Genomic DNA, 27,550 nt, shown 5'->3' on the forward strand with positions numbered 1-27,550 from the left:
AACAGGCTCCTAGCTGAGTAAAGCTAGAACGTCTAGCTGTTGTGGTAATGGTAAAGCTAGATCTACATTTCCAGTGATGACAAAAAATCACGGATAAATTATCAAAGACCACTAAGTATTATAGTTAGAGTCGAATGGAATGTAAGCAACTTTAACACAAGTAAGAGTACAACATACGCAACTTGATTCATCGTTATAAATACTTTTAGACGATGTTTTTAGACTATTGTACCACCACAAAGTTTATAGTGCTACCACTATACCGCGTCTTAAAGACGCACAGCGATACAGAGGAATTTCTGCCGCTATGTTCCGTCAGTCAGCGGTCAAAGATCATGGCGGCGGCACTCCTGCTCTTTATTCCCCGGCCCTAGAGACGTAAAAGCCCATACAATAAACTACATAATGGATTGAAATGCCATTTGATAACCAACTGATTGTATAAGCAACGATACCGGATTCTATATCACAGGAAACCTCAACCCCCAATCATTTTAGATAGAAACGTTGTTGGAGTTTCTGCCGCCACTTGGTATTGGTGATATCAGGTAGGTAATAACAACCGATCAATTCGTTCTTTTGAATGCTAAAAAAAAATAGCGACGAGGGGCCCTTGAATCGAGTCACTCCATTGAGCGTCCGCAAAGGCGATCAGATCTTGGCGGCCTCACAATCCGGTAAAATAGTATGTAGAGCAGTATGCCTGAGCCAAGGCATCTCCGGTAGACCTCGAGCTTCACTACCTTTAAAGAGGTCAGCTTACACGCTCTGCCGCTTGGAATCCGCGGAATCTGCAAATGCCATTTAGGCAATAGTAGTAGTCCGATCCAAAAAAATATGACATGCATTATTCAAACCCTTTAAAGTCTTTTGTTTAATAATCCGTATTACTTATTTGTGGTAAAATACAAGCAAATCACAAATTGAGCTACTTCGTTCCAATGGTGTAAAAATTAGCATTAGTAGTTCTGCAGGCTCAACTCTGCTAAAGCTAGTAAAAACCCTTGGGCTAACATAGGTAACATCATCCAAAAACATGTCAGCATTTTGTATCGAAGAGCTATGCTACGCTGCTAAGACCTTTGATTATAAAAGGTATTTGCTCCATCAACTTACCAAAACGAGATGATAAACATTTTATTGGGATTATGTTATTGTGCAAAATCATTCCCGTAGTTTTGACAGCAGACGCTGGAAGGCCGTAGTTTTAACCGGTAGAGTCCAGCATAAATCTTCTCCTAGTGAGTTCTTCTTATAGGATATCCTAATAAAAAGGTGGACTGCTGTTGATCTCTTTCAACTTTTCTTTGTGAGGATTTTTGCACACAACTATTAAAGGTGATCGGTTACAGAAGTAAAGCTTTAAAGGTGTATATAACACAATTAATCTCTATTTGATGAGAGCAACCATTTAATCACATGGAGTCTTGCATTATTATGTAATTCAAAACCTTAGTAACACCGTGCTACAGGGCGTATCAGTTACAGTTTAAAAATTAAATATTTTAAGTAAACAGCAAAAAATATTTTAGTATAAATAATTATTCCAGAAGTGTACGTACGTGCATTCATCGAAAGTTTTTGTTATTCGTAGTGCTCTTATTTTAGAAGTGGAAGGTAAATAAAACAAATATTCAGATATAAAAATTTATATTATAGGAAATATTTTGGATTCAACAACAACTTTCTCTCCGTGCAACGCCCACGCGCCTTCGCCTCTGACCATGGCACATATGATATTAAAAAAAAGCCAAACATTTTTCATCTTCAAATTTACAAAAAATAAAATTCTACAAATCGAAACTTTAATACATCATAAAGGAGCTCGTGGTCGTCTTAATCAATTTCTTAGCTGTGTTTGGACAAATACACATATCATTATAAAAATCAAATTTATTCGTCAATGATATACAAGAAAATAATACATGACGTAACGTTTTCAGCAGCAATTATAAAAATTGCATTGACATTAACGTGTGTAGCAACAACTCGTGTATTGTTAACTATAAATTCAACCTTAAGAGTAATATACGAACGCTCAATACGATAATTTGTTCCATGTATTTTTTGTATATCAAAGGCGACTGTGCACGGGCGGCTGGCTGTGACAAATGCACGGAGACGAAGGCGGGCCGCGCTGCGTTTCGTTGTCAACCGACCTACTCGAGGTGCCCTTTAGCTCCGCCCACGCTCGCTGCGACCTATCATATCACATTGAAGCAAAAATCATCACCGTTGATCCCTCGACGTAGGAAAAGAAAAAAAAACTGCTTTATTTTAACTGTCGCGCGTCCAGTTTTCGCCTAACTATTACCTAGACTTAAATAAAGATGCACACATCGCTCCACGCACGCACACTCACACACCGTCTTCGCTTTATACTACAGAGCTCACGTTTTCACATCGACATCTGCGGGGACTTAGTCAATTCCAACATAAAAAAAAATTACTTTATTGCTTCCGAAGCAATCCAAACTTAGCTGGCGAAGGCATTTCGATAATTATCACACATTTATCACTAAGGTTATGTTCCTAACAGCCAATAGTTGAACAGCAGCGTCGACGAACTCGGTGTACGCTTAACCTACGCGGGGAATTGACTGCGCCCCTTACAAAGTACGAAATGAAATCAAAGTACAAGTAAAACTTAACACATGCATACATCCATCGCTCAACCTCGGCGCTGCCAACTGCTGTCGCGCGGTCGCTCTGTGCACGCAGTGTCGCTCGCGGCGGCCACACGCCTACATAATGATTTATACAAAACTCAACAAAACTTCACTACAAAAAATGATTCATTCCCAATATCAGCGAACATAATTTTACCATAAGCTTTACAAAGTACAAATATATATGTATATATAACTGTACAGTAACATACCGTGTTGTGACAAAATATTCTATATTTATATAGTTCAGGCCTCCATTCGTTCACTATATTTACATTTTTTTAAGACTTACGCTTGCTTTAATAAATGAAACTTAATCACAAATGAACGAATACAGTTTCGTTGCGGTAAGTATCGCATGCCCAACGAATCCCACCGAGAGCGGAATCAAATGTTAAAATTAGCGCGGATTTAGCCGCGCCGGCTCGACCTGCAACCGTCCCACTGACATCGGACTTGAGTAAAGCTTACATCGAATACGTTTAAATGAAACAACTATGCTACTTTGATCCGCTGCGCCATTTGGTGGGTTACAACTGACGTCACGGGACGTAGGCGGTCCACCACAACCAAGGTGGTTTCAACAGCATTTATATTTAAACAAAACCAAAATGAAGAGAAAACATTTACTACAGCAGAAAATTTTAAAGTAAACAATTGAAACAACAAATAACGTTTTAATCCCCTAACCAAAGGCTGTGGGGGAGTATGTCATTAATCATACACAAAATTATATCAATTAAAACCCACCTCACAGCAACAGCGCGGCTTTGCGTCAACTAAAAAAAAAAAACTTACGAACTACAAAACCGTTCGCAAGCCTTTCTCACAAAGGTACACAATAAATAGACTATAACAAAAACACTACATACACTGTTAAGGCACGGGCCTAGAAATGAAACAACGGGCGACGCCGCGGACTTTCAAAGTTTACGTATACAACCTTAGGTCGCTTCACACAGCCGAACGTGAACTGATTACGGAACGGGACACTAACGTTACCTGCAACAAGTAAAAAATTCTCAATCGGTATCTACTCACATACATCTGAGGGTAGTGTGAACATGCCCTTACCGCGGCTAGACAATTCAAGTACATGCCACAGCAAGGAAGCATTTCATGACATCGATTTTTATTACAATGAAACAAACGATAGTGTCCTCCGATCTGATTAATGTTTTCATTTCTCATTTTAATTTTAGACCGCTGGATATTTTTTTATATGTTACTGTGTGAAACGACTGCTATTGCGGTGGACTTTATATATAACATTATAAATATTTGTAACACCTTAAAACTTAGTCATCGAAGAGACGATTCCATCTATACATATATGGCTAATTAATATCCTTGGAATGATGGTCCATACAATCCAGATTAAAAGGGGAACATACATAGAATTTACATTAATTCTTATTTCTCTCAAAACAAACTTTCGAAATTATGTTAGGCACTACACTCCTCTAATATTGGTAAACAACATATTTTAACAAATACTATGAACTTGACACAATTTCATCAATTAATATAGTGGCAACTAAAGAGGACATAACACCAAAACGTTAACAAAATTAAATTGAAATAATCAACAATGTAAACTATGCCTTGTCCCAAATTTTTATTCCATAAATGTGCTGACATTTTGCTGGAATGCTCATTGTGACCGTAAAGACGACGACGTAAAAGTAAAAATGGATCAATTTAATGCACAGTTGGTTCGATACAAAAAAGTGAATATGTCAGCTTGATATCTGAACCTGCAAGCACCGCATAGGACATACATTCACAAGGAGGGCTGACTCGTTGAGGTCGTCGGAAGACGCTGGATACAAGTCGCTTCTGATCATTTCTATTAGAAATCTATATCTTACGTATGAAATTATGATATTGCGTAACAGACATGAATATGTTAACCAAACGTAATGGCACATTTTACTTTTATCTGTAAATTCTCACCATATCTTATATCACAATACTTTTTAACTGAATATCATTAATTTAATGATAATTTGCTTAAAGTTTTTTTTATTTACAAATACAGGTTTTATTATTTATTATGATAAAAACAACATATGCAACTGGATGGCTGTAAGGAAGTTCTCAAAATTAAAGTCAAAATGTAAAACATTATCAAATAGAGTTATTGTGAATAAATTAAGGGAGGAAATTTTATAGCCTCCTTTTATAACTTTAGTATGTTCCCCTTTTGAACTTATGCAATAACATATTTCTTCGATACAAGTGTTGGCCACATTGTTGGTTTTCCAATTGTTCGTTGATCCCTAACTAATCTCATATCCACGTGGCCAGTCTTTACCTTACGTTCCTTTATTTAACAATAAATACTAGAGCAGCTCATTAACCACTTAGTACCTTAAGTATCAAAAGCGTATTTCTATTAGAGATTTAATGGACTTACTTCCTAACTTTGCGTCGAGTTGTCCAGGCGATTTATTGGAAGAACAGATTCATGATACACTAATAACATTATTTAAGCATAATTGGTGCGTTTCAGAAAGATTGTTATTACTTAATAGGTCGATGAAAAATTTCAGTACGGTAAAAGACGGCTACAAACACATATGTGACTAAACTATTTAAAGATTGCTTTCATTTAAAATCACGTATTGACGCCCGCACAAAACGACGCAAGTACAGTTTATGTATAACTTGAATACTGTGTTAGCTACCAATAAGAGATTCGTAAAAAATCATTCATAAAACTGTCGAAAAAGTGTATTAAAACAATTACCAAATTTTGAACAAATACCTCTGTCGATCTCTGGTTTAGACCATTGGCTCTAACTAACCATTGACCTGGTGAGCTGGTCAAAATATGGTGTAAGAATATCTGCCAATACATTTAAAATATAAAATAGATTTACTAGTATCGTTTTTCATTGTTAAAATTTAAAAAAAAAAACACTTTCTTATCTTTCTTATACAATTAAATTCAAATTAAATTATCCCATGAATTCAATAGGCTTTAATCAACTAATCATTGCCGGAATTAAAGAAATTAAAATCATTTACGAATTAAACTTTCTTCATAATTCAAATCAACTATTCCAAGAAAGAGGCAAATCCCAAAGCTTTATTATTTTAAAAACACAATAATAGATGCATGACATTCAGAATGAAAGTTATGAAGATATAGCAGAAGCTATATTTCACTACCTATTGATAGCCACCACAGATAATAACAAATTTTATTAATAAAACCAGCCCCAGGTATTGAGGATTTATGCATATGGCGGGATATTAAACATTATGCTACAATATAGGTAAAAACTTATTTTTTGTGTTATTGTATGAATTATTTTGTGTCTGCGCTCAAAAACAAAATGACATTTTTCTTGATAACTCAGTAGTTTTAAGAAAAATAACAGTTTTTTGTTTTAATAACTGTAAATGTGTGAAAATGGTTTACTCATTAACTTTTTCAATGCAAGAACATTCAATAGAATTTGCAATATTTTCAAACAGTTCCTTAAATTTTTCAAATTCACGACAACATAATTGCATAATGGGACGTTAGTGTTAATCTCAATATTTTTTCTTGTTTTTACGATACTTAAGTACATTTATTCGGATTTTAGAATTCATTTCTTTTGTGTGGATGTCCAGTAGTAACTTGCAGTATATAAATTTTATAAAAAAAAACCTTTTTCTAAACAAATTGAATACAGGTAGGATCTCATTTTTATGTAAAATAATTCTATGACCTTTGTGCAACTGATTACATTTAAACTTTAAATATTTATAGTGGATGGACTATTTTCAATTATTTCCAATATTTCTCAGATTTAAATTACTAATTTCCCTATTATATCTTCTGATTGAATTATATTTACTTTACAAATGCAAAATATTAATTATTTTTAATTGTTATTGCTATGTTTATGTTACACATTTTTGCTAGATTTAAAAGGCATGTTGATGTCTACAAAAATAAATCGCTTCACACAGTCGTGTGACACAAATTTTAATTGTAATGATTTCAAACTTTTTGAGAAAATTAACCTAATAACATTTACATGGCCAAGAGCTATATTTTATCAATTTCAAAGAAAAGGCATAACATTGCGAAAATTTGGAATAGTTCACTATAATAGCATTTGTCACTTATGGTAGAACGAGAAGAATAAGCAAACATGTTACAGAGAAACTAAAATTTTAAATTATATTGAAATATGGCACCGTAGCTAATTTAAATATGTTATACATTATGCTTTATTGGGTATATTTGGTTCTTACAAATTTGGCTTACTCAATCTACATATTAGATATTAATGAAATATAAATTTCGTGAGTTGTGGCTGTATGTAGTTCATAAATGAAATATAAAATGGTGTTTAATATTTTATGTCACACTACCATTATTTTAGTTATATTGTAGATAGAAAAGCTGTACTGGTGGTAGCAATTCGGACCATAATTTCCTTAGTTCTTGTTCGCGGTGTATAATGAAGTGAAGTATTTGATTTAACGGTAAATATTGCTTATAACCGTCGTCCCCATACCTAAGGCCAGCGGTGTCTAGGCGCGCGGGCGTGAGGCCCGCTAAAACTTGTCCTGGAAGATGAACAGGTTGTTCGTGGCTGCGACGGCGATGATGCTCTCGTGTGGATGCCATGCGGTGTGCAGGATCTTCTTATTGAAGTCCAAACAATCCACGCTTATTTCGTCCTGAAAAAGAATCAAATTATTATACAGGGCATTGGTCACAGGAGTAAAACAGATTAATGTATGGGTGCTCAGTTTCTGTCAATCAATATATGGTATACTCTATTCTATTCAAAAATCAATGATTTTAGAAATATAAATAACATAATCATAATATAGCAGTATTCCAGTGTTTTCAAGCATTCATCTCTTCAAATCTTTTGCACCTATAACCAATCAACCTTTATGGGTTTTCTTTTCTAACACAATCACTTTCATACAACTATAATAAATCTTTGTTGTGGAAATTTAATTCAATTATGTCTGTGCTGTTATTTTATCAGCTGTAGATAAACGCATTTATTAAATGCGTTGGGCCATTTATAAAATGTTGGTCATATATGTCAAGAGTAACTGTTTACAGAAAAATAAAAATACATGCATAAGATATAATGAGTTAACATAGAAGGAAGATGTACATATAAAATTTTCGTCTCCATTTATAATATAAAATGTCCCATTACTACTCCACTAAATTACTGCATCTAGTCTCAGTAATTTGAAAAATATATGCAACTAGGAAGCATGTACATATTTGACAAACGGCTGGCGACGAGCAATATTTGTGACACAAATTATTATCATCATTTTAGTTTTAGGACTGGACTGCTGAATACAGGCCTCTCAGATTCCCAACACAACCGGTTGCGACCTGCATCCTGCGACTTTTAACGACTTTACCACGTCTGTAGATTTGGGTGCATGATCTATGCTGCACTTGCTATTCCGGATATCAAACTAGCGTTTTGTTTTATTGAACCAAATGTCACGTAAAACTAAGTTATGCTTCCAAAATTTGCTCACTTCATTTTAAAAATAATCACAATCGGGTAATTTAATTTTTATTTAGTACATACACTCGTCAATATATTTGCCTGTCCATGGTTTTCACGGCCTCAACAACCACCTGTGCTTTTGAAGGAATAAATACAAATTTAAAGAAACACGAGCCGGTAAACACTGCGTGGATTGGTCGGAACGGTCGCGGAAACAAGTTGGATACGTGCAGCGCAGGATCAGACATGGTGGCGATCTTTGCGGGAGCCCTATGCCTTGATTGAGTGTTTATAAGCTGATATGATGAATGATGTGCAGATTGTTAGAGGGTGCATTTACCTTCTTCCTCTTAGCAGTGGCAGCGACGCGACGTGCGCGTAGCGGCTGACGGGGCCGTGCAGCCGCGTCGCGCGACGCCTCCAGCGTGAGTTCCCCGCGCCGCGGACCTGTGCCCCCGGCCCCCACGGCGGCCGTCGTGCCGCCTCGCTCAAATATCCTGTCGATGTAAAACAAGCAAAACTTTATTACATGTAAAAAATCAGCATAAAAAACTCTAATAAGACCATCAGACATCTATGTATCTATTTACACAAAGCACAAAATTTACATAATGCTGTGTGCCTTACTGAAAATCAGCAATGTAATACAGATTAAGCTGTATTCCGAAAAACACATGTGGGTTCCTATTATTGGTAATCTTGTGTCTTGCCTTCATTATTAAACCATAGCCAAGAATAAATTTCCTTTTTTTAATATTTAGAGGTTACACATAAGAATCCTTTGACTTTCACCTGTACAATACCAAACCATTTGGTTTTAAAAGGATGCTAATAGGGTATTGGTTCCCTGGCTGTTTAATGATACAATAAATTACATTATGTATGTGCTCTATACGGGTAAGGTTTTTCAGTTATAATCTCTTTTTTTAAAGTAATTATTTAAGTATCTTAGTGTGTTAAGTACGCATTTTTAGTTAATTTTTTTTACTGAATTAAATAAATCAAGTTTTTATCAATGAGACTTTGTTTTCTAACATATATAAATATTTATAATATATGATTTTAAAAGTATGATAGCATAAGTCATACAACTAATGACAAATTCAAAACAGAATTCATTGCAGACTAAAATTTCTCCAAATTCCATGAAATTCATAAATGGCTTTCCAATCAAGCTATATATTATCTCTTGAAATGCAAGTGCATTGATGAAATTAATTATCAATAAAAAAATTACAAGATTGATGGTTTTCTTGTCAAAATGCTAATATAAATAAATAGATAATAAAAAATACCAAGGAAAATGATTGACTTTCTAGTGTTATATGTGGATGCAAAGGTATTATTATGTAGGAACAAAGACAAACCTAAAGAATCCATTGTAAGAACCGGTCATCAATCTCTGATCATCTCCGCTCCAGCAGCACTCGAATTTGTCAAATATACAATCGTTCTCATACAATGAACACAGTTTCGAACGAAGATATTCGTGCACCTGGAATAACAAGTTTGTACAAATTTAAACAATATATGATGAGTAGTTTCAAAGATGTCTTCATTTAAATATAAGAATTTATGTACGACGTAATAACTTTCAAAATAATATAAACAATCTTGCAAACTGACTCATTTTTAGGACATAGACAAGTTAATAATTTTAAAATTAGGGTCTTCTCATCAATTGGAACAAAAATCAAATGATTTAATTTGTTTAAATACATTAAACAAAAAAGACATTAATATTTACACTGCAAAATCAATACTAACAATTGCTTCAACAGCATTAATTTACTTTTATTTTATTGCAATAAATGATCAGGAATATACATTTCCACATATGCTTTTTTAATATAACAAAACATTAATTATTAAACATACTCATATTGTAAATAAGAATGCTTGAAAACAAAGTTGAATATATAGAGAATTAGTAGAAATAACTCACTGGATATGTTTCTACAGGTTTTGTTTCCATTCTAAGATCCCATACTTTTAAACCTAAATAGTCTCTAGACATCATATATCTGAAACAAATAAAAAGAGTGTATTAGCAAATTATAAAAAACCATTTGTTTCAGCCAATGTTACAAACCCTTCCCCCATACATTTTCTGTTTATTTATAGATTAAAATGCCACTGCATCATTGTGTATGCAAGCAAAAAATACCCAGCAAGACATTATTAATTTTTTAAATAAACGACATTTACATATCTTGCCTTTTAATATAATTAATAAAAACAAATTAATAGTTTACCAAAATTTTGACCATAGACATAGTTATAAAGATAAACAATACGTACAATCATGTAAGTACAGGATTGAAGATATGTAATGAATTATGGTTTAATATTGAGTGAATAAAGAAAAAACAATCTCCATATCTCTTTCTAACAGCTTAACAATCTCAGTTGTCAACAAATACAAAAAATTGCGACCGACAATAAACATTGGGAAGACACAAAAAATGGATACATTAAAATACCATATAAAAACAATATACCATTATCTATTAAAAGCTAATCATTGATGTAAATAAGTAAAGTATAAAATGAATAAATCAATGGCTGGAAGGTTTTTTTTTATTTAATACTCTTCCAATCTTATTTTTAGGACAGGGGAGTATACATTGCTATTTTCAGTCCCTCTCTCATTCTTCACAATTTCTCTCTTTCTCCTTCATATTTTCTATTATTCTCAAAACATTCACATTACATTCACACATCGCCTCTCATCCTCCATATTTCTTGTTACATCATTTTGTTAATTACATAACCCACCACCTTGCAAGAAAACGCCTAGAAAGTATAGCGGCTCTCCTCTTCCTCCAAAAGGGAAGGGATGCTGTCGCAAACAATACTCTTATCCATTTCCATTTCAGAAGCCACTTAAAGTCGGGGGTTGTAAGATTGACTAGAGTATTTGCTCACCTGCCAGAGTTGCTAAGCTTCACGTCGCTGATAGAAGAGATAATCTCCGAGAAGAAAGAGCGCGCATGTGGATCCTCCGGCTCTTCGAACAACTTGGCGTGTCGGTCGCACAGCGCCGCCGCGCGCATGTCGCACAGCCTTATTGTACCTACGCCCCACAAAAAGGAAGACCATAATTGCATATAATCTTATAGCCGATAATATATTTATTGAGAAAGATATAAAATAAATATTGCTCACCCTTACTACTAGAATATACAAAGAGATTGCATTCAGTCGGGTGGAACTCAGCCGCGGTTATAACCTGAAAGTAATTTATTATTCGAATCACATATCTATAAATTTAGAGTAATGGCTGTTCTACCAATAACAGCTTTATAAACATTTCAAATAGTTCCTGCCCAAATTCTTTCATTGATAAATTATGCCAAAAAGATAATATCCCAAAGTGGCATAATGCAGTGTAAAAAGAAACTGGCTTAGCTGGAAGCCGCCACTAACCTGACATTTAACTCCACACATATAACCATCTAAATTCACTAGACTGATCATCAGTTAGCACAAAAAATATATTCTAAACATAAAAATATCCATTAATATTAAAAATTCCTATTGAAAAATTAAATGTCCATTAACAATATTATGATTATGATTAAAAATATTTTTAAAATACCAGTTTTCAGACTTTGGTTACCAAAATTAAGAAATTTCTTGCTGTTTTTACTAAAAATTCAGCCAAATATTATTCGGTATAATAAAGCAACAAAATCTTTTCGTATGAAACTAAAAATCGCTATTATCAAAACACCACAAACATTATTATCGTTAAAGCCATACTCTTCTTAAAAACTAGACTTTTTATTTATTATTTAGCCATTATTTACTTTATAACAGTGAATATTTTATCTTCAAACAAGTAGATACCACAAATACTGGACAATGTAATTTTTTTTAGTTCTTAGACTGATACTCTATATATAATTAGGTATAATTTTTTAGTACTATTAGGTATATCTGGAACAAATCTTCTAAAGATCATAATCGTTGAATCTCAGCTTGATTGGTTGTTATCAAAACTAATGTGAAGGGAAGTGTACCTCGGTGAGTTCCTCCATATTGGCGGGCTTAATGTCGACGATATTGAAGCTCTGGTCGGTGATCTCGAGGTGCCACAAGTTGATGCGGAGGTCGTCCGCCGAGAGGTAGGTCTCCTGGTCCGAGTTGAGCGAGATCGAATTTATGTGATATGTGTGCGCGTTCGCGAAGATCCTCCTGCGTAATATAAATTGTAATATTTAATATTATTGACTATCGCTTATAGAACTACACCATAATGCCCTGCGCTGTGGTGTTGCACAATTAATTTGATTTTGATAAGATAATATAGCAGTTACACAAGTTGTATCTTGTAATTTAACTTCTATTTAGATTATTATTTTTACTGTCTACCCATCAAATAAGTGCGAGTCTTGTGCAGGTAATTGTAAAATTATTTTAAAGACTAGTGAGATAAGTATCATTAGTGCAATGTCATTCATTAACCTCTATTAGTTATTCGTTAGACTGTCCTATAGTCTCGTCTGCTATTTACTTTTTCATTTAAATAGGTTTTTATGCAGAAATGTTCTAATAGAATGTGGCATTAAACAACATTTGTAACACTGCACATGTTTTTCCAAAATGGCTTTTGTCCCAATAATAAAATTCTCTGTATTTGGTATAAAAAAAATGTTTAATAGAAACATAAATAAACATGAAATGAAGCTCTTTTTTAGGTTTTAAAATAACTTGTAAGTAAATAAACTAGATAATTTTAACGTAAAAACTATTTCATAGAATTCCCAGAAAAAACACACCATTTTTTAATCAAGCTTGAAAAGAGCAATAACTTTGATGACGGGATTAAGTTAAGGCCGGCTCGCTTATCGCTCTGACAAACATCAGAATGAATAGCACTCTGTTATGACATCACCAAATGTTTAATTAAATATTTTATATATGGTAGGACATAACTTTTGATGACACTTCATTCTTATATTGTTTCCGAATAGTTATTGCATCATATGATAAAATTTATTAGCACGTCGCCTCATCTATAATCTCAAATCAGCTGCTTTTTAAAATATATGACAGCCCATTAGAACAAATCTAACTTCTTTATATTATTGGGAATATATAGTTTTTTCAAATCTTTTTTTTTTTTTGATACTGGAATCTAATAAGAGTTACCATACTCTCCAATGACAGTTGGATATACCATATATAATACCTGTAAATGTCAATTTTCTAGTAAGCGTCTGTGGGGTAAAATTTTCCGCCATTGGTATTAGATCAATAGTTCACTGAATTTTTTTGGGACTGGGATATGAAAATTGGTATATTTTTCTATTATGATGTGTGTGGATGCTGTGGAGGATGTGGATGCCTGTGTGTCGCACCTAGGCGAGGCTTCGACCATGAGCTCCGCGGGCCGCACGGTAGGCACGCGTAGCTGGGTGACCCGCGACGGGTGTCGCAGACGGCCGCCCTCCTCCCGCGTGTTGTACCCAGTGACCCGCTTGTCGCGCTCCGACACCTGAAAGCGCACACCAATTCGTATATATTTTCGTTCTATTGTATTATCTTTATTCTTCTTGTATTAGTTGTTAATTATATCTTATAACAGCACAGCAAGATCAATCACTACTACTTTATTTATCGCAAATTAAATATACTCGCGTACCATAATACGGATTGGTAATTTTAGTAATATATTAAAAATTACTATTGATACAATTTTTTTTCTTATAAATTTGGTAGGAATGTTCCTTTCGCCGAATAGAGGTTAGTTAAGAAGCTAGCAGCTAAGCGGATTTTACGAAATTTCACCCGGAGGTTACATAAGCGTTCATTAAATTCGAAGCGGGCGGCGGACAGTCAATACTATGTATATGCTTCGAATGTCAGGTTCTTAAGGGAAGCCGTATCACCTCCGTGTCGATGTTTCCGTGGTGTCAACACGGTTAAAGGCGTAGGAAGCGATTTATGAAATAAACACCTGACATTTATTATTTGACATTTTCATAAAAAAATAAAACATTTTCCTAGCTAAGAATGTTAATTTTATCTTGCAATTGTATTTTTTAATGAATTAATAATCTCGATTCTGCCGCAACCACAAGAAGTAATAATACAGTGACACATAAAATAGATATAACATGTTAAATGTTGATTTTAAATAACTTCAGAAAAGATTTGAATATTTTTATGAGAATTTTACAAACACTTTTTGGGTATAAGTCTTTTTTACTTATTTTTAAGTCGTATTAAATGCTTATTTTACCTATGCTTCACATGTTTATCTACGTCGTTATTTGTTAAAACCAGAAAAAGAAAGAAACCTAAATTTGAACACGATATTATTCTTTAAAACAAAGAAACGCAAATTAAAGATCGCATCGCACCTTCCAAAGCTTAATCGTCTTGTCATTTGTCGATAGTAGGAAATGGGCCTGGTTCTTCCTCTTCAACCACCGAATCTTGTTGATTTTCTCCTCGATCTCCAACGACTTCAGGTAATCGAACTCCGGTTCGTGGGACTGGAAGGTCGAGTACACGTTGTACTCGCCCTTCTTCGGGACGCATTGCTTCGACGCCGGGTCTCTCTGCGGAGGAATAGGATCACATAAGTTTGTAAACACGGTTAGTTAGTATCTCTAATTAAATGATATGTATTGACGATAATGAAGTAATATTTATGAGAAAGGAAAAAAGATAAACATGTATACAGGCTAATTAGTAGTAGGTATAAAATCTTTGAAAATTTCAATGTATAACTTATTTATGAGCAGAGATAAACCTTTTACACCTATGTTGTATACTTGACTATTGTTTTCGCTGGTAAAAACCAACAGGAACACCAACAACTAATACATACCTAGACGACCTACTTCGTTACATATCTTAGTGTCTCACGTATAAATAACCATATGACATGACTGACCCTGGATCACAATTTCTGGTAATTTCTCTATTACACGTAAATATTAATTAAAGGACTCGGATAGGGTTCCCCAGTCATAAAAACATCTTTTTTTTTTGCTGCATCACTGCATTTTGATTTCTTTTAAAGTTACCTGTTTACATGTAAAAAACTAAAAAAAGAAAAATCTGTTACATTTGTTTTGTAGCCTTGGCACCAACTACGTCGTAAAATCTTTAAAGACGCGAATTACAAAGAGAGTGCGAACAATCGCGCGGCACTAGAGATGCCCGATCCTGTGAGATATCGATAATACGGGTCACACGAGATCATGATCTTATAACTGTAATACAAATAGACTATGTGACTAGAAAGATCACGAGAATTAACAACATGTAACATCGGTTAGATTCACACTTCTAAATTTACTTGATTTTTATATATGTGTGTATTGTCAAAGACAAGCCAAAATCGACTATTTACAAAAAGTATATAAGGATGCTCCATGCCAACTTTAATTATTAAGCCTCATTTTCAATGATCATTTACACACGCGGGGAATCCCCGCACTCGGCCCAATATCAAATATAATTTATCAGTTGGTGCAACCACGGTACAAGACTCAATTTACGAACGGTATTAGATTTAACTTTACGTTGCGCGCAATTATTCCATATGTTATACGTTACAGAATATTAAAAAAAAATTAATAATATGTACACGATACCTATGGCATGACAGAAATCTCCAGCGAAAGTAAATTCTAACGACCTATGAAATACGCCATAACGCAAAGTAATTGGTTATAGACGTAAAATCTTTAAAGATGTGAATGTATAGCTATAGCATAGCGTTTGTCAGCAAAAAGATTTAAAGCTTACACCTATTTACAATCACTAAGTACAAAATGATGATTCTGAAATAACTTACATTAATATATTTTTTTCTATTGGAATACGAGGCAATTACTTTTGGCGATAAAGTCTCCAGAGACAGATAGTAAACAGTAGATAATTTTAAAATGTAGTAATCTGAATTTTGAACATACTTTATTTTCATTACGTTATTTGTTAATTTCTGAAACCATAGATTTATTATGACACTGATGACACTCTTTTAAAGCATTCACCTAATTAAATTTTATTCAATTATGTGTACAAGAGTCGATATAGAATAAGGTACAGTGTCTAGTATTAACATGAAGCGAGTAAAATTAAATCAAATGTAGCAAAACGTGGCAAGTATTTACCTGAAATATAACAACCCTGCCACCCTTATCTCCGGTCGCCAGCAGCTCGCCGTCGTGGTTAAACTCGACGCACGATATGAGATCGGCCTCGGTCACATCGTCCTCCAAAGTACCCTTCACCTGACTAAAACACCATGTCGTCTCCCCACCATTGCCTGCAACAGTACCACCACACATGTACTCATACCTACCCTTACGAAAACTCCTACAATTTTCGTTTTAAATATTTTACTAAATATTCATTTAATACAAATTTACTGGAAATACCGTTTCATAAAGATGGCATTACATAGCAAAGCATCTCTTTCCAGAAGTTATATCATCTCTAAAATTGATACTTAAGTTTTAAATTTTAGTACACTAACTACTATTAATAAATAAATATAATAAATGAAAGTATAATTTGTCAATGTTTTTGTCTATACGGTTTGTTAATTTTTTTAGTTTGGCGTCATGTGTGTTTTGATGTTGTGCCTTTGTTTTTGTATTAAAATAGTTTAACACGTTAAACGCTATTAGAAATATCGAATATTTCCCATCTAGGCTACACCAGCTATTAACCTATCAACTGCCTATGGACATATCTGTCCGAACTTCCCGGGTGCGTACAGGTCAATTCTACCCGAAATAAAGTAGGCTACATTATATCGAATCACCTTAAAAATACAGTTTAAAATCGCTTGCTCTGGATGTACTACAGATTATGATCTACAGACTGGATGTGTAAAAGATCATAGGATCGAAAACAAAATTTCATTTAACATTTAAAAAAAATCTTTCCCTACAATGACAGGCGCCATGTTGGGGCAAATGAAGGGTTAAGCAATCTCTCACTGAACTGTTTAATCCAAAGGGGTCACACGTCAGCCGCGTATTAGATTCATCGTAAACATTTCCCACAAGCCACCTATTGCAACTACCAAATAAAACGCACGTAGAAGTAAACCGTGTGGCTCTATTGCCCAACTGGAAGGCGTGGTTTTCAAATCTAATAAAACTTGCAATTTTATGCCTTTACATATATTGCTAAAACGGTAGGTTACTAATTTTTACTTAATGTGGAATTAACCGCATTTTATGTACTTTACAATTTAAATCGTAATTAATGAAAATAATTGATTTCATGATTTTAGGTTAACCCGAATAACTAGGCTCACCGCTAGATAATATAAATTATCTAGGCTATTTCAAAACAGGACGTGTGGCATTAAGTTGAAACTTTATGACTTGAATATTAAAAAAATAACTATCGCACCGTATCTCTCTCTGTATCATATCAGATTATCGTACACTCCAAACAAAACGTAATGAAAACAATAAGGCGATATCAGCAAAATATAGACAGAGAACAGCCATATTGTGACGCGGAATAGTTGATAAAGCTGACATATGATCCAGATCGAGTGGCGACCAAGAGCCGGCAGACGCGACGTTGTTAGACCACCCACTATGTAGATGACAAGGTCACGGAACTCGCTGAATGCGTGTAACGCAAGATAGGTCATCGTGGCAATGTTGGTTGCTTTGCAGATGTTCGCAACTGCCATTATGCTTAGAAATTTCATCGGCCGTATTCGAATATTCAAGAAAGATTTGAAAAATTTCAAACTTATTTACCATATAAATAGTGTATTTTTCAAAAACTTCGCAAATTGAGATTTCAATAACGAACCAGCCGCGATTTAAAAAATGTTTAAACGTTTAAATGTGTCGTAACGCGCTAATGTCAGGAGCGCGTGACTCGACTATCAGAGTATGCTGACTGATACGTATACGTCACAAGTCATACGTGATGACCACATAACATTTGCGAGTCAGTAAACAATTGGAATGAAATGGATCAGTCTTTATCTGTTCAGTTTCAATCAAACTTTAAAACTATATCAGTGTAGTGCTTCCGGACTATCTATCATTTTATATATTATAAATATTCATACACGTACTTTAAAGAAATTTGTACAAACGGGATTTTTTATTTGAAAATAAAAAATATTTTGGTTTCCTAATAAAAAACAGTCGACAATTAACTACTAAACGCAAAAGTCTAGAATGGCTGTCGACCAAAAACATTATTATTATTTTTGTTAGAGCTCGAGGAAAGAAAAATTGGAGGAAATTAGTAAAACAATACACTTTTTTCTTACTAATCATAACGTAAATTAAAGAAAAAACATCTCAAGATGTCACACATACATCATACACAAAAAATTGGTACAGTTTTTATTTAATATATATATATATATATATATATAGTAATTATTTGATATAATTTAATGAACGAAATATTAAATTATTGTAAAATAAATCAATATGATCACACTTAAATAAATTACAATTAACTATTTATAAATTACATTTATGAGAATATTTCTAAGATTTAATGGTCATATTCCAGCCAGAGACCTTAGGTGAACAAAACAGAAAAATTATATTCAGCAGTAATCATTGATAATTATTAAATAATAAGTCAGTGAACGATCACACTCAAATACAATTTATTTCATTTATTTTTTTTCTATTGAACTGCGACTGACCGATAGCTTTTGACCATAAGAAGCACAACAGAGCAAAGAGTTGTTTTAATAAATTAGGCTAAGTTATACAAAGAAGAGATTTTCAACTAATTATAATATTTAAAATATCTTTGCAATCTGGCCAGTTATGAACATATGTTTACTGAATGTATTTTTAAGTTGATTTATGAGGGTATCATTAATTTTCATGTTCATTTTAACAAGTTGCCTATTTTGCTACATAATTCGTCAATGACTGGCTCTTGAAATTTTTTTCGAATTTTAATTAAAAATTCAATATAAGCCTAGTAAACAATGACACAGCTTTTTAATACAATTATGTTATTTTTTATTTAGCATTTATACTCCTATGGTGATCACGGAAAACAATATATATTTTTATTTATATTAATAACCGACTCGTGAAACCCGGGAAGTTATTCATAAGAGTTTGCGTGCACAATTAATTTTCGCCAAATTTACAATTCGTATTAATAATTTCCGTGTCAATCACAAATTAATAATAAGTTTAATACATTGTAATTTTTAACTGTGATTTTCATAATTCATTCTATTTAAGAAGTGTATTCAAAATGCAGGATAATTGGTTACCTATTACACCTATGTAAAAGATGTAAAAGCACTTGACTACTAATTATCTCTGCACCACCTTGGGTTTACTTGCACAGAATGGCTAAATGCCTTAACCCTTAAATGCATGTCTTTTATACTTTAATAAAATATATATCTTGCTGATAAATAACTACTATGCAGGGAAAAATACAAATATATGTATGTATATACATTTATTACAATTATTTATTAAAAGCTTATGTTGCAGATGTGCACTATCATGTATTTACTTTTAAGTGTAGCATATTTTACGTTTAAGTGGTATGTTACAGTTTTTTATCATTATGCATTTATGGGTGAAGTCGGCTTATATATATACAAAATAAGCTAATAAAAGCTTTCAAGTGGTGAATTAGCTCATTTGCTATCAATTAAATACACCCTGTCTAAAAATCAATGGTTCCAAAATTGAATAAATAACGTGACGATAATATATTAAGAAAAATCGTTCAATATTCGTAGTAGTACATATTAAAATTAATTATTATTTATTTACTAGTCGATGTAGAGTGTACTGACAGAAACAAATAGCCTGTCGCAACCCAATAGAAAATATAAATTAATGTAACATATTTCAGAGTTCTCTTTATATAAAGTGATTGGAAATAGGTGTAGAAACCGTTTTAAAGTATTACACTTATAACCAATCGCCCTGAATATGCGGAGACATTTCAATGCAGCTCTAAATGGCGCAGCGCGTCTGAAACTAAGTTTTGTTTAAAGGCCTTTAAATCGTTCAGGTCAGTGAACTTTTCAACTTCATCTGACACAAGTGAAATTACGAATAAATATGGTTTGTTTTATAAAATTAAATTGTAATAATGGTTACATTACCCACATCAGTAGACAAGTGTTTTTTTAAATTAATCGGAATTAAGTTCTTTATTATAAATAAGATTTCGGTAAAATTATTGATTTACACGTGTAACCAGAATTGTATCTACGTGAACCTTCATGTTGTCAGTCCAAATTAGTATTTTGTTTTTCTTTTTTTACGGTCAAAATGCATTATCTTTAGAATTACTATGGAGTCGTCGTAAGCCTCAAATTTCTGTAATTTATTACGATAATTTTGAATTTAAAAAATGTCTCATCTTTTGAAGCAATACTAATTAGCTGCATTTCTACTCCATGCGAAATTATATGGTACAGAATTCAAAAGTTATGGACAATGCATTACGGCGATGCAGTGAAATATCTCTCTTGGACGTTTTGAATTTTTATTTATGACTTTTAGAAATGAATCAGAACTTTTATATAAAAGAATTTTTACGTTTTGAGACTTACAAAATCAATTTAATGATAGCGACCATCAACCACAAATGACGTTGACGAAAAATAAAATATAAATAGGGGTACGGAAATTTCATATTTACGAAATAGATGCGAATAAATGCGAAAATTTCTTATAAATGCGAAATGTATGCCATTTTTCTGTTTTTCAAGATCATTTTTAAATGAGTTAATTGATGAATATACACACTTTCATAGGTAAATTCAGTGATGTCAACCCCGTATCGTAGACCCCTAAGGCCTACGAGATATATTTCTTGGCTTACTTATCAGTTAAGAAGCTCTTTGTTTTGTGTAAAAGACCTCTGGTCAGTTGAAAATCCCTAATTTTTAGAAAAACGCCTTATCTTTTTTTCGAACTCTGCCATCAATGGGCTAATAAACTATTTAGTAAAAAAGTAAGTAAGTAAATCCATGAACTCATTAATAAAAATATAAATCATAATATGCATGACAATTTGTTGGCCGTCAAATGCGACTTTTCGTCCTTTGATGGAGCAGAATCTAATACAGAGTATTTGACATCCAACTTTACATAGTGGACGCTTAACTCATCTTTAAAATATACAATGTCGTCGTAACAAACTAAAAAAGAACGCTTAAGGTTGCGAATATTAATTTTTTTACGATTTTTTAATTAACTAAACTTGTCAAATGTTAAGGCATGCACCTTTAATTTTGAAATTTTTTTGGCGAAAAATGCCTATTACCCCAAATTTAATAAGTTTTAAAGTATAAATGCGAAATTAATGCGAAATTTGCAATGTTTGAAAAATTTAAATGCGAAATTGGTGATTTTTTTTGCGAAAATTCCGTACCTCTAAATATAAATGATAATAATTTTCTTTATTTCACAAAATCTCACAGCCAAGGCTGTGGCAAAACCACGACGACATTTTTCATTTGATGAAAAATATTAAAATCGCTTAGGCGCTCTAGTTCAGAGGTAGTCATTTTTTCATATGTAATGCAAAATCATAAATCCTTAAACCACGTCTTTTATGTGGGTAGGACAAAGAATGTAAATAAGCATGTAATCACGTTAGATACAACAAAATGATTAGTCACTATAACACAGTGTGAATAGTAATATTAAAAATAAATAAGTAAAAGTTTGTAATAATAATAATACATGAATCGTAACTCTGAATAAATATTTTGAAAATATTGCAGCTGACGCTTTAAATCTATCGTGGGCTCACTCTATGCTATGCAAGGTGTCCATCTATTGAATAAATAAGACAAGTGTATCATTTGTAGTACTCTTTTTCCAAGAGATGGCCACTATATACATTTCTTTTCGATGTAAACAAACTACAATTCTATATAAGAAACTTTACGTCTATTCTTTTATTATTATTTAAGAATTATTATGTATCAGTTCATAAGATTCTACATTATTTATTACCATTCTTGTCATATACATTCGACTAATTTCGGTAAATGTTGACATTAAGGTTAAATAAAAACATTTTAATACAGCTTTTACGTAGTTTAAAGTTGATATTTTAAAATAGGACAATATAACACTGGCACATTACATATAATCCAGTTTAAGCGAAATTCTAGTTAGTCAATAAAAGGTTTGATTATAGCCACAAGCACAATTATTGGCAATATTAGTCTTGAATATAAAATCATAGCATTTGATAGAATTAGAAAAGATAGCATAAATGTAATGCAAAGGACTAGAAAAAGGCAGAAGTGTTCAAAAGTTCTCGCTTCGGCTTATAATGGTTGAAGCCTTCATGTCATGAAGTTGATGAAGTAGTAATATTGCTTCTATTCTTGGATTAAAACTAATTATTATGCGTTACAAGGTGCAACAACGATCCAACTACCATTAGTCTGTTAAACACGGCATTTTTATTTTACGTCAACAATAGCGTAGCCTGTTTTTAATAAATGATTACCTAGGCAATAACTTTGCAATCTTTTATTTACAACCGCCCCCTTTGATGTTTATTTACACCATCATAATAAAAGAAAAGATCAAGTTTTTAAATATATTATACTTTATAATGCTGGTAGATTGATTTTCCTTCCAAATCAAGTCTCGTACATTTTGTAGCTTGCTTAATTATCAAAGTGACTGTCAATATTCATAATAACTTCACTAACGTAGATCAAAGGTTTATAACGTAAACATAGATTAAAAACATTTAACTTTCAATAATTTAAACTGTAAAACCAGTTTTTGTTTTTGTCTAGACATATAGTCTTGATAATTATTATTGCATATCTAACATTAATAAAATAATCAACTTAAGTACCTACATTTTTTTTAAATTGTATTATTTTGGCCCAGTAAGGGTTCGGTATTGGATCGTTAGGAACCGTTACTTTAATTACATTTACGTGTATAAAAATAAAATTAATACAGTTTGTTGATTGTGTGATATATTGCAAAATAAAGTCCTTGCGAGAATATTTTTAGAATACGTACAATCGCAAGCGGTATTCCAGTGAAGTCTACAAGAATTCGTCCTCCAATTCGTCGAACTATCGTGACTACGGACGCGATGGTTTGAATACCATGGCGCCTCCTTCTTTTTTAACATTTCTATATCACTGCACAAAGTCACAGCACTATTTCCAACATCTTACGGCGTAACCGGGCACAACGGTGCGCGAACATGTCCTGCGCAGGAATGTAAAACAAAAGTGATGACTGTAAACCTGTTTTGGATATCGAGCTGTAATCTTATGCTTTTGTATGGCAAACTTGTTAGGTAACAGAACACCCGCCTTTTATGTGGTCGGTGAAATAAAAACAATGGTGCAGGGAATGAGTCGGTTCGTTACGCGGCGGAAGGCACCAATAGGGGTACAGGCATTTAAATGGTTCAATATAACTAGCTAACAGTATAGACTTTATTAAAAACGTCTGTGATTAAGGAGAGTCAAAACTAAAACATTTATTAAGTTACAACTAATAATTAAGATAATAATAATAATTTTTATAATTATAAAATTCCAAATAACAATTAAACCCACTGCTTAACAAAACACTAGGCACAGCCTGTCTCATAAAGTGGATTAAATTTGAAATAACACAACAGGCATGCAGCATCTAACAATACTAAAAATTTGAAAAAATAGTAAAATGAAAAAGGTTGCGATATTGAATCCCTCAAACCTTTTTATAAAAATTGGCTATCAGATTGGAGGCCCTGATATATGTTTGGTTGCTAGGTGATGAATTTTTCATTGTCCAAAAATGTTTAGAAATAATTCTTGTAGTATATAGTAAATGGTTAATATGATAAAACTTGGAAATTATTGATACAAAAAAAGATTTTTATTCCATAAAGACAAACTTAAAGAAAACTTGCAAATATATACTAGGCACACAAGGAAATCCTACACAAAAATAGATAATGAAAGAAAAATAAAACTTTGAACAGGAACTCAAAGGTAGGCGAGCAAATTCTCAAAAAAGCAGACTCCATTTGTTTTTTTGACCAAAGCATAAAATTATCATTTAATTTACATTATACCTATAACATCAATCAATATCAAGGATCTGGTGAGCTTTTTCAAAGAGCTTAGTTGGCTAGACTAGAGTCAACCCAAAAGTAATATTAGCACAATGTGACTAGGTTGCCGAAATCAGCCCCTTGATACAAAAAACTACATATGATAGAAGAACAATCATCCATAAACATAAATAAGGAAGCTTTCTAAGAACATATTTATACTTTTTACAAAGTGGTGTATGTCTTCAAAGTCTAATAACTACTATAGAGTGTACTTTAGATATTTTTTTATTGCTTATAGAATTATTTCCATCTTAAATATAAGAATTTAGAGTCATCTATTATGCTTTACTGTATGCATTATTTATAAATACATAAAATTGACATCCCAAATGGAACCTCTCTGAAATTCCTTACAAAAAATTTTTAACACTAAGAAGTTAATTAGTTTTGTATATGAGTAATGAAAATAATTACAAAATTACATTATTTAATACAAATTTTAATAATCGCGACAGAAAGCACAATTGAGAAAAATATTTTCTAACAGATGGTCTAGAAAATAAATGTGACAACAAAGTAAATGTTTAAACTTAAGAACAACCCATGTACTTATTTTTTTTCCTGATTCATATTTTTTGTGCTGTTTATGTATAACGAAGAGTAGATAAACAGATAAATAAACAAAAAAATGATAAAATAAACAGTATAAATTATGAATATTTGCATATTAGCACAAATTCTAATGAACTGTCATTATTTTATAAAAGCTAAAAATTCTCAGAACATTTCCAATATGTGGGACATATGAATTTCGACTCATGGTAGTGTAGGTAAGTATCGAGTATTTTTTTAAGTAAGTCTGTCTAGAACTAGTAAGTCTAGAATGCCTTGAATTAGTAAGTCTGCATAGAAGTGACAAAATTATTTAAGGTTACATATCCTAGCTATCCTAATTCACATATTTTATTGTAATATACATAAATTACAATTGATTAAGGTTCAGGAATGTTTGGCAAAATGTTGGTGCAATGTTCAGCAAAGAAAATAACTAAAAATACACTTTATTATTTAACAAAAGCACATTGTTATTTTGAACACTTTCATTGTTGCTGATAAAATATAGAGAAATTATTTATGACACTACAAATGTGTTCATGTCTGTGTGAATGTCTTTTTATTATGTAAATTCATATTCAGGTTTTTCTTTTTTTTTAAGAAAACTAATTTTCAAATGTGATTTGGCAATCTATTATAACAAGAAAATTTAAAAATTGTCCAGATTACTTTGTCACTTTACTATAATTGTTATTGATTATAATTTTGAAATTTTGAAAATAAACATATTTACTTCAATATTAATGATTTTTAGGTTTTGTGATTTGTTTAGGAATAATAGTAATTAGCTACACATACAACACAGCTAAATAACTTCTGTATTTGTAGTAGCTATTACTAATGTAGTGTATAAATATTTCCAATAAAAAATACACATTTGGGATGAGGAAATATAAGAGTACATAGTATTACAGAAAATAAGTAATTTATGGGGCTTAGTAACAATTTTTTTCTTTTGGTACCTAACTTGTAGTTAATTGAATCATTATTAATAAAATATATTATTTATATATAAATAATTATATTATATATATTATTATATCTTTTCATACCAAATTTGTTATTTTAAACATACTTTATGGATATTAATTTGTATTGTGTCTGACCATTTATATATGTATTGTTAAAAAAAGAGAATTATTAGTTTCATATAAATGTTTCCTTGACAATAACTAGAATGCCACAAGATTAATGGGGTGATATGATAGATACACTAATCTCCTAAAACAACATGGTGCCGGATTCAATTCCTCATGTTGATCCTTGACATTATATGTCTTGTTACCAAAGTGATTTTATTGTAAACATTGATTATTGTATGTATATTCCAAAGCAATAGATGTACTTTCACTTTTATCCTATTAACTGCTAGGACCACCTGTGATTTCACCTTAAATAGGTGAAATGTACTCTAAATACATATAGACATATGCAGGTTTATAAAGCAAATTCCTGCATAAAATTGTAGATTTTGGAACCTTGGTGCCATTATTATTATACTAATCATGCTCATGTCATTGGTGAAATGTACTGCATCAATTTAAAATACTGGATTTTACAATTCCAAAACCAATAATAATCGCTGCAATGATATTGAACCAGAAAACCTCTTGACAGATCTACTTCCTGAAATCTATTGATCAATTCAACATATACTGCACCAGTTAACATTACTAAACTGTTTCAATTTTCTTTTTATTTATAAGAAAAATAATTAAAACATGTTTCTTAATTTTATTTTCAAATATATTTATTTCAACATTCAAATTCAATATTATTCAACATATGATGGATTACATCTATAGTTGACACAGGCAAGTCTACAACCTGGTCTAATGAAATACTTCAAACCAGAGAAGAACGGGAAAAAGAATCTCGGAAGGAATATGTATTTTTTAATAATATAGAGTTATATAAGTTAATAAACATTGAAATAGCCTGGACATCATTCCCAAGGGGTGCTTTTTTCTGCAAAATCAAACTAAGTACATTTTTTAAAAATGCAGCTATTAAAGCTTTCTCAACACATTCTGGGATCTTATTGTAAAAGTGTGCATTGAATGCAATACACAATTACCTATTGCAATCCCACTCTTTCTTTATGTCCTACTACAATAGGCAACAATTACTTTGTGTACATTGCTAATAGAATAAATTGACCTTTATCTGAACTGTATACTCATGACTGTAGTTAGCATATTGTGACTTGTCATCTGAACATCGTTCTACTAAGCCATATGGTAATTAGTAGGTACTAATGTGTTTGGGGCAGCATCATATAAAAAAAATTATAATTGAGAGTAATAACTGTTGTAAGGATATCACCATTATTTTTTCACTTTATATTATTATATAAGTGTTACCTTTAATTTTAATTAAATATGCATAATGTAACAAACATCTACAACCGATTATTAACAAACTGAAAAATTTGTGATTTTCTGTTTTACTAACAATAGAGAAACAAGTTTCAATACTGTTATATACTGAAAGTAACGAATACTAAAAGAAACTGCAGGAGTAATGTTTACTGTACATGTGGAATTACCTAATAGACAGAAATAAATTCGTAAAAAAATAAAGTGGGTATACAAAAATCCTAGTTGCCTAACCTGATTAATGTCATTTGTTATATCCCCGTAGAAGCGTTAGAGCAATTGAAAACGATTCAATATGAATTTTAATTGCAAAAATCTGCAAAATACA

The 27,550-nt window shown here is 32.1% G+C and overlaps 1 protein-coding gene across 6 annotated transcripts in view; it reads right to left on the minus strand.

The window, feature by feature from the left end:
* Window positions 1–1,633: 1,633 nt before the first annotated feature.
* Window positions 1,634–27,550, minus strand: part of tws (protein phosphatase 2 regulatory subunit tws) — a 56,476-nt gene continuing 30,559 nt past the window's right edge. For 4 of the 6 annotated variants that reach the window (XM_068769557.1, XM_068769558.1, XM_068769563.1 and 1 more), the window contains 10 exons: window positions 16,309–16,463; window positions 14,542–14,742; window positions 13,537–13,673; window positions 12,196–12,370; window positions 11,339–11,402; window positions 11,099–11,246; window positions 10,116–10,194; window positions 9,538–9,665; window positions 8,511–8,667; window positions 1,634–7,358 (listed from right to left, as the gene is read on the minus strand). In XM_068769557.1, coding sequence (XP_068625658.1) covers window positions 7,233–7,358; window positions 8,511–8,667; window positions 9,538–9,665; window positions 10,116–10,194; window positions 11,099–11,246; window positions 11,339–11,402; window positions 12,196–12,370; window positions 13,537–13,673; window positions 14,542–14,742; window positions 16,309–16,463 — 1,370 coding nt within the window. In that variant the 3' untranslated portion in view covers window positions 1,634–7,232. The remainder of the gene's footprint in view (window positions 7,359–8,510; window positions 8,668–9,537; window positions 9,666–10,115; window positions 10,195–11,098; window positions 11,247–11,338; window positions 11,403–12,195; window positions 12,371–13,536; window positions 13,674–14,541; window positions 14,743–16,308; window positions 16,464–27,550) is intronic. The other 2 variants (XM_068769560.1, XM_068769559.1) reach the window with 2 other exon arrangements.

The sequence above is a fragment of the Battus philenor genome, unplaced genomic scaffold (genome assembly GCF_028537555.1).
Source record: "Battus philenor isolate CCGP_79_NKW_IND1 unplaced genomic scaffold, ilBatPhil1.0.hap1 SCAF_28, whole genome shotgun sequence".
NCBI lineage: Eukaryota > Metazoa > Arthropoda > Insecta > Lepidoptera > Papilionidae > Battus > Battus philenor.